Source organism: Magnolia sinica, chromosome 19 (assembly GCF_029962835.1).
Source record: "Magnolia sinica isolate HGM2019 chromosome 19, MsV1, whole genome shotgun sequence".
NCBI classification, from domain to species: Eukaryota; Viridiplantae; Streptophyta; class Magnoliopsida; order Magnoliales; family Magnoliaceae; genus Magnolia; species Magnolia sinica.
In genome coordinates, this window is record NC_080591.1 from 21,491,883 (window position 1) to 21,502,915 (window position 11,033).

Below are 11,033 nucleotides of genomic sequence, written 5' to 3' on the forward strand. Positions count from 1 at the left end.
AAGTTGTTTGGTTGAAAGGGATGATGAATGAGTTGAGATTTTAACAGGAACCTATCAATTTGGGGAAGAACTCAGTATATCATTCCTAAACTAAACACATTGAAGTTCGTCATCATTTTATCTGACAGATGCTAGAATAAGGTGGTGTTACTTTTGAGAAGATTCACACTAATGAGAATCCAGTGGACAAGCTTACGAAGGTTGTTCTTGCAGATAAAGTTTAAATTTTACTCGACTTCTGGACTTGGCAAAGAAGAAATGAAGATGAAGTGTGCACCAGAAATGAGGATGATGGTATTATTATTGAAAATTAGAGATGGTGATAGAACTTAAAGTAGTGGAGATGGAGGGTAGAAGCCATAATGAGGATTCTTGATCAAGTGCTTTCAATCCAGTACGATAACAGAGTTTTCGATTTGATCGATAGACTGTCAATTCGATAGAAATATTCTTAAAAAATCATATTTACTCGCTAGATGTTTTTGGACATCGTTGATTCGAACGACAGAGGCATTGATTCAATCAATGGTTTGTCGAGTATTGTCAATTCAATCAACAGTCAGATTGATTGTGCTCGCAAGTTTACATAAGTGTAGGTTTTATTTCTAATTGTGTATGGGGTGTATAAATACCTTTTTAATTACGTGAAAGGGTTAAGCAAGATGAAAGAGCTTAAAAACTAAGGATTTTGAAGGGATTTAGGGTTTTTCATTTGTAAATTGTTCCATCTATTGTAATTCTTCTGATACAGTGGATTCATTGTTGATTTGTGTCATGATTTTTTCCCGCAAGTGTTTTCCACATAAATAATTGTGTTCTTTGTGATTTCTTGTTCTTTGTTGTTATTTATTATGTGCTAGAGTTTGTCTAAGGTTGCTTCTGCACCTATTAAGGGATTTTAGTGTCCAATAGTATATATATTTTGCTAACTGATCCACTTGATCAGTGTGTCAACCCAATTCTCAAGCTTAGAGAATTAATATAGTCATGCCATTATGATGAATGGATTGGATATTAGACCTATCGTGGCATGCTCGTGCATAAGTGTTGCATACAAGAGCATTATTGCCGCACGTATGAACTTAGCTATCCCTTAATGACACTTTAAATTCAAGGTGATGTGAGAGAATAACTTGAGCTTGAAAGGTCTAAATATACATGTTCAAATTAAATCCCAAAGACAAATGATAAATATACTTTCTCACGGGATGTCTTGACACTACAAGAAATGGGACTTTTACCAGCACTCATAAGCGCCGCTAAAAGCCCCTAAAAGCGCCGGCACTTGTAATAGCAGCACTAACCAAACGCCGCTAAATGGGTATGTCAGGAAAAGTATTGGTGGCGCTAGGTGAGTTTTACCGGCGCTTGTTTGAGTGCCGGTAGTTATTGGTTTTCCCGACGCAAATAAGCGCCAGTAAAAGTTGCTCCGAGCGCGGGTAAACGTGGTTTCTGAACACTTTTTCTCATGAAAAAGTGCTGTCAAATTTTCTACACAAGCACCGATAAAAGCTTTGGTAATAGACTTGAGAGGCCCTAGCATGCCAGTGATTTTTTTTATTATATATAATTCAATCAAAACCTGTATTTTTTAAATATTTGAAACATAAAAATGATGCCATACAAATAAAACTGAATATTAAATAAAATTTATATTACTAGACAGTAAAATATATATATATATATATATATATATATATATATATATATATATATAAAATATTTATTACAATAAATTGAAAATGGTTTTGAATATAAATTAATAAATAAAAACAAATCCATCTATCAAACAAAGTTCTTGCCCTCTCCTGGACTTTCAAGCTCCTATGCCAACGAGATGTTTAACAGTTTCCATAATTCTTGAAGCAGTTAAGCTCTCATCTAGAGGCGGCTTCTCAAGTACTCCTAGCACTGCACTGATTGATTCTTCCATAGAACTGTCACTTGTGCCACAACTTCTAAATAATTTGACCGGCATTCATGGTCTTTAATGCAAAGCAAATAAGAGTATAAGGATTCTCATTTCCAGCAACCTACATGGGGACAAGTGATAATATTAAAAGTATATAACAGCATGTGCAGCATGTATATTTATGAAATGTAAAGGGATAATATTAAAAGTATATAGCAACATGTGCAACATGTATAATCGTGAACCAAGTGAAAGAGGTTGTTCAGATGTATATTTTTAAATGTAAAGGGATATTTGTGAAACTCACTTTAAACATTGTAAAGGCTACAGCATGTGCTTCTAAAGCTTGACTACGTTGTTGGTCTACGGAAAATAATTGCATGTTCCACTTAATAAGTTGTGGCCTCTGGACATACAAATATTCCACAGAATAATCATAAGTGCCGCTTCAACAGCATAGCTTACAGATCACAAAGAGCAACATAAAAGACCATAGAGTATAGCATTGATGTGTCTTAGGAAATGGTCGGAGATGATTCCATTCATTACATGCTCAACATAAAAAATAGATGATCCGACGCATAAGATTCATGGCTTAGGAAATGGTCGGTCAAAGATCCACATAAAGTATAGCATTGATGTGTACAAACCATCACATGGCACCCATCCATTTCACTTTGAGTAGACAAACCTAGCCATTAGGTTAGTAGTTAAGAAAATAGGCAGTACACATTGAGTATGCTAGAAACTAGAGATCTAAGCATTGATGTGGACAGTCCATCATGTGGACCCACCTTTGATGGCCCATACATATTAATATCAAAGTTCTCTATATCACATGCCTACTTTGGAGGGGATAAAAACCAAATTTCAGACCACACATCATGAACTGAGAGAGAAATCTTTTCCTACTATAGCATTCTCAACAGGATTACATAAATAACACATTCTTCACAGACATACCTCAGGTGCACCAGGAGCAATGCCAATCAAAACAAGCCATTTCTCGGAAGGATCATAACAGTAATTGATGATTTGATTGTTCAACATATTTGTCGTTCGCTCAAACATTTTCACAGGCTCAATGTCACCTGCAAGTTACAGTGGCATGGATTGTAACCTCTTTACACAGAAAATTCTAAAGGACATGTTTTCAAAGAGATAACAAAACTGGAGCGTCAATAGGTAAAAAAGGGCATACGCCATCAGGAATAATATAAACAGCAGATAACATCTTCCAACTTACCTTCTATGGACCAATGATATACCGAGGTTTATGTAACTAATCCCAACAATTTTGGAGTGATCCACTTCCAAAACACAACCTGCATAGATCACTACACCACCTTCAGTTCTGAACTATAAACTGAAAGAAAATAAATCCTAAGTTAAATTAGACTGCAATAAGACTAGGTATATATAATTACCTGCTCAGGCATCTGATAAGATTTCACTTTGGCCTTCATCTCAATATTGAATATTTGCAGATGGTCCTAAGTAAAAGGAATAAAGCAATTTTCCTTTTTTTAGACATACGACTCCCCATCTTCGCTCTAGACAGCTTGAGGGGCGTGATGATCAACAAAATCAACTAAGCTTCCTCTGCTATTGACTTTGCGTCGCTCAAGCCTTTCTCCCTCCTCCTTTAAATGCAAGTAGTTGCATTGGCGGAGTTAAAAAAGAGGCTTAAGATCCATTTGGTTTGATAAAAAATTATATTCATAAAGATTGATGTGATGACTAAATGGAGCTTAAGACTTATAATACTTACATAAATGTAGTTGTTTTCCTTCGCTTGGCTTCCATCATCTAACACTGCCTCAAAAAACACGCTAAAAAAGGTAAACGCCCTCCTATTAATGTTGTAAAGAAATATGGAAAGAACAAGAGTTGCATTGAGTTAAAAAGAAAATTGATAAGAACAAGAGTAAATCATGTTGGCTAACTTGTTGATTTAGTTACCCAACCTATCATATGCATTGGATCTTAAGTCAATCCAAATTGCAAAATTAGAGTTAAACACTTTCTATCCAAAACCAATCACACATCAGTCCTAAACCCATGCATAAAACATAAAACATTTACAGGAGAGAGAGAGAGAGAGAGAGAGAGAGAGAGATCCTTTCATTTAGCTAAATCCATCTCTCCTTAAACCTACAAAACAAAACAATAAAAAGAATTGGTTAGTACTCGCATTCTTGTACAAGAAATTCTATTGTATATGGGAAAAAAAATTTGACCTTACACATAATAGAGGGCCAAACAATACTTGTTCCAATAGCATCCCCAATTGTTTTATATTGTTCATAAGGTCTTATCAAAACCTTCTCCCGTACTATTGCCACATGAATTAATACTTCCCAAAAACCAATTCCAAGTTCATGCCCCCTTACTTTTATGAGCGGATCCTTGCTCAAAACAATTCCCTTAGCAATAGTAACCCCGGGTTTGACGATACTTGTAAGAAGAACTCTAGTCATATCCTACAAAATAAAATTCACTACTTGACAAACTATATTGTATTGAATAAATACTCATCTGTATACCACATATAATTAAGAACACAATAACATCAAAATATAATGAAAGAACTATTCACTTGGTATAAAGAATTACCCCAGCACTAGTGCAACTCATGGTCTTCCCCTCATTCGTCAAGTGTTTCTGCAAATGATAAATCAATATCAATCATTATATACCAACTAAACTATATATAATCTAGGACATAGTACATATGTAAATAAATACATGTATATAATATAATTACCCGAGAGGTCACCCAATAGCTTGATGATAAGGACGGTTGGTTCATGTTAGAACTAACTGTAGCACCGAATACTGTGGGTGGGTTATTGTTTGCATTATTTATAGTGGCTATCAATTTCATCAGAGTTTCTTTTAAGGAAGAAATTTCAGCATCTCTTGCGGATGAGATTTCAACCATAGTTTCTTTAAGGGATGACATTTCAGCTTCTCTTGAGGATGAGAGTACAGCTATATTTTCTTTAAGAGAGACTATATCAGCTATATAAACCAAGCCTAGTACAAGGCATCTCGTAGGGAGGTAAAGAGAAGAACGTGAACTATACAATGTTTGACTAGACTAAACAACATTTGTTTTGACAAGCAACCATACAGGCAAATTGATCTTTCTACAATCCAAGAGGTTCATCAAATGTGACTCATCTTAAATGAGCATATCCCAAATATCTCATCCATCATTGGAAGCAAAAAAAAAAACTATCCATATGCTAGATAGTTTCTTGTTTTTTTTTTTTTTTTTTGGTCATTGAATGTGAACCATTGGCTAAACCACCATTTCCATGTCACTAATTAGACTTCCAAAGCATCATCTGTCAATGATGGGCCCAACAAATGAACTTTCTAGATCACCATAAGGGCACCACCCATATAGTTTCTTAGCCAAGCAAAAAAAAAAAAGTTGTGTTCAATGGGGCATCATAATTCATAACATAATATATCCAATAATAGTAGCTTGGATCCTCAACTAGCATCTTTGGATAGAATCTTAAAAACTGTACATGGAAGACCCTAAGGAATCGTCAGCAAATGGAAAACTACAGAATCCAACAGTAAATTCATTGTTAGAATACCCTAAGCAATCTAGTCTGATATGCAAGCAGAATCAAACTATCGACATGTTAAAAGAGTTCAAATGTTTAGAACAATATATTTTCAGGAATCTCAACATACACAACAAGAAAACAGAAGTGAACTGACAACACTGATAGACAGAGTGGATGTTATACGAACATCATGGTGGGCCCTAAAGTGCTTTGGGTTACAAGAGCCTAAAAGTAGTTAAAGTGTAAAATTTAAATAAATCCAGCATTCTTAATTTCAAATAAAAAAATAAAATAAAATAAAAATCCAAACATGTACGTGAATGTGATTACATGTAAACAGGGGCCTGTAATAAAGAAACAACATCTATCATTACATCGCCATACTGCACTTGGGTTGTAATTCTTACAAGGTCATAAAACTGGGAACAATCAAGGCCTGAACTGCTGAGAGGGATAACCAATTTATATCTTATCAACCAGAACCATAGTAAAGTCACAAATCCAACCAAAACTGCCTAAACAACTGAGAGTGATAGCCAATTTATATCTTATTAATTAGAACTAAACTTACAGGTCACAAACTCAACCAAGACTTTGAAATATTCACAATTATGCTTCATATAAATAAATTCGAATTGCAGAAGTGTCCCACAAATGAGAAAAAGAAAAAGCCTTCCTACACAAATTGCTACTTACCTTCCTTAATTATTAGAAAGACTTTCTTAAATATAAAGGATTTACAGCCTGTGTTTTTAATGCAGGCACCTTTTTTCTACTTTTGGTATTAGAAAGGTACAAAAAGTATAAAAAGTTCTGCTTGCCCAAAAATCAATCCAGTGAACAAAGTTCCACCAGGAATTGAGTGGAACCATCAGCAGTGCATGGATCTCAATCAAATCCAAGACAAAGGAGAAGACCTCATGGTTAAGAAAATTTCTACAGGAGAAGGAAACTAAGAAATTACATTTGGGATGGCAGCATTCCCTTCCATAGGTATAGCTCCTCGAACAGATGGCACTCCAGAAGGATTAGTTAGGCTTAAACCCAGATACCTGATGAAAGCTTCACATTAACAATTCCTTCATGTTTTTTCTTTTTCAAAGAAAGTGGGAGCACACACCACCTGTCATTGTATCTATAAAGTTGAAATAAACACTTAAGCTAGGGAGCACATGAACCTATAATAGAACATGCTCTATACAATGTAATATAAGGACACAATGAAAAAACCAGGGTCTCCAACAAAAGAATAGGGCAAGCATAAGGAAAGTATGAAACCCCTACTCTTGGAAATACACTGGCATGGAGCTATGAAGCAAAACTGACAGTAACACACGATAAACACATGACAAAAGCAACAAGTGTCCACGTTTGCAATTTCCTACAAACAGGAAAAATTGCAAAATCATGTCATCATAAAAAGCCACCTAAAGAATCTATTAATAAACCCTCGACTCTGTTAGCATGAATGGGTGGAACACGCAAAATTCAAATCAAAGTCAGTCAATTGCCATTAGCAACATAGGAAGGAAAATCAATAGGAGAGACTGATCATTTGGTCCCAACAAATGTAAGAAACAATCACATGAATTCAATTAATAGAATTTTAGGAAAATCTTAATCAAATGAATAATTTAAAATAAAGATTTTTTATAAAAAAATGAGAAGACAAAAGAAGGGAAACGAGAATTACTTGTGGAATCAAAGGGAGGAGAAGGACAGTGAGCTAAGAACTTCAAAGAGAGGAGGAAGCGTCTGCTTTAACAGAAATGGGAATAAAAAAAAAAAACCGCGACAACGAAAACTGAAGCAGCGAGAATTGCATCAAAATTCCAAATCCCAAACACTCTCAGATTCTCTTTCCTCGTTCATTAGGTATAGATCTATATGTATTGGGAGAATCTGAGAGCGTTTGTGATGCAGGACAATTAACCACTTGCTCTAAAAGCTCGAACTGTTAGAGTATGGCGAATTAATCCTTTTATCTTATAGCCCAGGCCCCACATCTCATGGGTTAGGACCTCGGCCGAACCCCTTTCATGGGCCCTAAATCACATGGGCCGCCCACCCCGAGTGTGTCCCCGCATCTCACGGGCTACCCCACTCGAGCCCAGTGTGAAATGCGCATTAATCACTCCTGGTGAGGAGTCTCGAACACGAGAACTCCTCCGTGGGCCGCACCCACCTCGAGTGTGCCCCTGCATCCCACAAGCGACCCCACTCGAGCCCAGTGTGAAAATGCTCCTGCATTAATCACCCCCGGTGAGGAGTCTCGAACCCGAGACCTCCCGCTCTGATACCAATTTGATGCAGGACAATTAACCACTTGCTCTAAAAGCTCGAACTGTTAGAGTATGGCGAATTAATCCTTTTATCTTATAGCCCAGGCTCCACATCTCATGGGTTAGGACCTCGGCCGAACCCCTTTCGTGGGCCCCAAATCACATGGGCCGCCCACCTCGAGTGTGTCCCCGCATCCCACAAGTGACCCCACTCGAGCCCAGTGTGAAAATGCTCCTGCATTAGTTTGGATTTGAGTTTTGAAATCTAGGGTTTTGAAATGAGTGCGTGAGTTGGAAAAGGGCAGTATCTTAAATTGGAGATGGAAGGGCGTGGAATGAGATCCGGATCTGTCTTTTTACTCTCTCAGCTCACGAGAGGAGAAAGTCCTGAAAAATACACAAGAAATCCACAGATGAAAAATGGAAAAAGAAAAAGCATCTTCTCACTTGAATTTTCTGAAATCCAAATCCTAGTTCTAGATCTAGTAAATCCCCACCATAACCAGTCAAAAAACCTTGCAAAGTGCAGAAAATAGATCCAAAAGCAGATCCCAAGCAGATCATGTAAGTAGATCTCTACTACCCTCGTTTTGAAGCCACCATTCAAGTGGTGAGAGAGATCCCAAAGCAGCCGTGAGAGAGAAAGAGGAGAGAGAGAAGGAGAGAGTCATGGAGTTGCAGAGAGAGAGAGAGAGAGAGAGAGAGAGAGAGAGAGAGAGAGAATAGGAGAGAGTCGCGCTGGGGCGGTAGGGTTATATATATATATATATGCTAAGATATCCGTCGGGTAGGTCTTACATAGCGCTGATGAAAGAGAAGCTCAAATGTTGTGTATACCTGTTTTTGTTGTAGTGTGAATAACAACATCGTGTGAGAGAATAACTTGAGTTTGAAAGGTCTGTATGTATTTATTCAAAATCTCAAAAACAAACATGATATTTTCTTTGTGAAGTCTTGAACAACGACAGCCAGTAACAATGACTAGCAAAGTGTTGTAACAGGGTTTCAAAATGCGCTGACAGATACCACAATCAGCATAAATTGAGATGGTGACAAACAACAGCTTAGCCGACAAGGATGGGTGTACGGGGTCCCTACTCATGGCTCAATGGTAGACTAGCGGGCTGGAATACCCACTGTGGAGTGTGTGAGTGTGAGTGTGTGTAAAAAAAAAAAAAAAAAGAAGTTTGCTGAAACAGGGTGCAGATTGGGTACTACCCTCACCAGGACCTAGCACTTAACTTGAGTTTCAGGGCATATTTTTAATTTATATATCAAACTGCATCTTCATGAAGGGAGGGGAGCTAGAAAAACAAACCTTATTTTCACTGAAAATTAATTTATGCATTTAATAAGTTGGGTTTGTCAAACAAGCTAAATCAGTGAAAATCATCGAAAATATCAAATGTTAGTGGCAAGTTCGGAAAATGTGTTTTATTAAATGACGTACCCTTTAAAAAAGTATCATACTACTGTAAATATGCGAACGGATTTATTGGCTTTGTATGGGATAGTCTCCTATATATATATATATATATATATATATATATATATATATATATATATATCAGAAAGGTGGGAGCATACTGTCTATAATTTCATTGATGTGTGACAAGATATATAATCATTCCGACATACACCAGAAAAAGAGAGAGACCCCACCTATCTCAGATACATAATAATTCCACCAAGTACAATCATAACTGGATCATTTTACTGGAAAACATATACATATTTCATATCGGAAAATCTAGCGCCAATTTAGATGGGTGGTTCAATCTACTCAACCATAAAAGGGAGCCATAAATGGTGAATCTTTCTAATAATCCCAGTAATTTTCTTCTAAATAAGAGTTTATAATTCCATAGAACTCTTTGGATATGCAAATAGAAATAGAATTTTTTTATATTGAACCAAACATGCATACTCATACAAACAATTGTTTCCTAACGTCAAAATATCACGATTGGTGCAACCAAACACATACATAAGCTTGATTTAATTTGAATTTAAAAAAGAAGATCACAAGACAACAATAAATAGATAGGCACTAAGCCTACCATAACCAAATCAAATTGAATTTTATTCTCTTTCCTTATTTAAAAACAACACGCCAATATCAATAATCGTTTTAGGGTTTGGGTGCAAGTCCAGCCTTGAGCATTTGAACAGTCGCGACATCTGTCTTGAATGATGTAGCAAGGATTGTATCATCGATGCCTGTTGCAAAGATGGTTGCCGGAAGCGACACCGTCCCGGCATTTGCGCTTCCAAAGGCGGAGATCGCAAGCGTTTGAGAGGAATAGCTAGTATTATTGGGGTTGAATTGGTAGTGCACTAGTCCCTTAGGGAACACAAACATGTCTCCTGCATAGAGGGTCCGGGTGTAGAGCTTGTTCGTCGTGTCGACAAATCCGACTTCGAGCGACCCAGACATGACCAGCAAGAGCTCTGCTGATCGAGGGTGGGTGTGAGGTGGATTGGCAGTCCCCGGTGGATATTGTAGGGCAGCATACGACACGCTCTGTCCATTGAGTGCTGGAAATTCGACCATGCTCGCTTTTGTGACTTTAAACGTTGTTGGTTTTGTTGAGTTGGCTAGTGCCCGAAAGCTGGTGGAGGTGAAGAAGCGGCCATCAACGACTTTTAGGTCTGGGGGAATAATGAAATCGGAGGTGATGTCGGCATCGCCGGCATTAGCCATATGAGCAATTGCTAAGGCCACTAATAGTAGCCAGAGGCCATGCCTGAGTGTCTCGTGGGCCATGCTAGATAGCTTGATAGGTGTATGTAATGGGCTGGTTTGCTTAGATGGTTAGCAAGCTTAGCCCACATATATTTATAGAGAGATTGTAAGAAATAGCTGCTTGAGTATTGAAGAGTTTGCATGAAATGTGAGTGTACATTTTTTGTTTACCACTTCTGAGGGGAAACGGAACACACGTATAAAATCCAAGCTGATCATCGCGTAGGTCCCACCATGTAGATGCCATGTAAAATAAAAAATTAAAAAAATTCAGCTGGTAGGCCATACAAGTTAGATGTAGATCTAGTCAAATTCTTTTGCCTTTCTGTTTCTTCTGTTCGGGCATGGCCCATGATACAAGCACCAACCAAACTTTATTCTTAGGGCTCGTAATGCTTATTTGGTGGGCCCACATGATGATCGGCTTTGATCTTGCACATGTGGGTCATATTCCCACTTGTGCGAATGCCGAGCACCTCAAAAGTTCACTCTCTCAGGGGCACTCA

General features: G+C 37.4%; 2 protein-coding genes and 1 long non-coding RNA gene across 4 annotated transcripts; all 3 read right to left on the minus strand.

Annotated features, from left to right (window-relative positions):
• Window positions 1–2,241: 2,241 nt before the first annotated feature.
• Window positions 2,242–3,412, minus strand: LOC131234297 (uncharacterized). Its single transcript, XR_009165665.1, has 4 exons — window positions 3,340–3,412; window positions 3,159–3,237; window positions 2,876–3,003; window positions 2,242–2,318 (listed from the first exon to the last, which is right to left on the minus strand). It is a non-coding gene; the product is annotated as an uncharacterized LOC131234297 (long non-coding RNA).
• Window positions 3,413–3,608: 196 nt separating this feature from the next.
• Window positions 3,609–4,921, minus strand: LOC131234947 (uncharacterized). 2 transcript variants are annotated; one of them, XR_009165849.1, is made up of 5 exons: window positions 4,680–4,921; window positions 4,529–4,576; window positions 4,153–4,395; window positions 3,880–4,066; window positions 3,609–3,765 (listed from the first exon to the last, which is right to left on the minus strand). XR_009165849.1 is itself a non-coding variant. In XM_058231958.1 (4 exons), exons 1-4 carry the CDS (start codon window positions 4,875–4,877, stop codon window positions 4,061–4,063), a joined length of 495 nt encoding a protein of 164 aa, XP_058087941.1. In that variant the 5' UTR covers window positions 4,878–4,921; the 3' UTR covers window positions 3,609–4,060. The 2 variants fall into 2 exon arrangements, 1 of the variants encoding a protein (XP_058087941.1); XM_058231958.1 differs by having other exon boundaries at window positions 3,609–4,066.
• Window positions 4,922–9,708: 4,787 nt separating this feature from the next.
• On the minus strand, window positions 9,709–10,636 carry LOC131234920 (germin-like protein 9-3). Its single transcript, XM_058231922.1, has one exon. It carries the CDS (start codon window positions 10,546–10,548, stop codon window positions 9,913–9,915), a length of 636 nt encoding a protein of 211 aa, XP_058087905.1. The 5' UTR covers window positions 10,549–10,636; the 3' UTR covers window positions 9,709–9,912.
• Window positions 10,637–11,033: the final 397 nt, after the last annotated feature.

Excerpts from the sequence above, each read along its gene's own strand:
- LOC131234947 (XM_058231958.1), bottom strand. The coding sequence starts at position 4,877 with ATGTCATCCCTTAAAGAAACTATGGTTGAAATCTCATCCGCAAGAGAT. Across the intron at positions 4,577-4,679 it reads GCTATTGGGTGACCTCTCGG|AAACACTTGACGAATGAGGG; the intron begins GTAATTATATTA and ends TATCATTTGCAG. Across the intron at positions 4,396-4,528 it reads TGAGTTGCACTAGTGCTGGG|GATATGACTAGAGTTCTTCT; the intron begins GTAATTCTTTAT and ends TTTATTTTGTAG.
- LOC131234920 (XM_058231922.1), bottom strand. The coding sequence starts at position 10,548 with ATGGCCCACGAGACACTCAGGCATGGCCTCTGGCTACTATTAGTGGCC.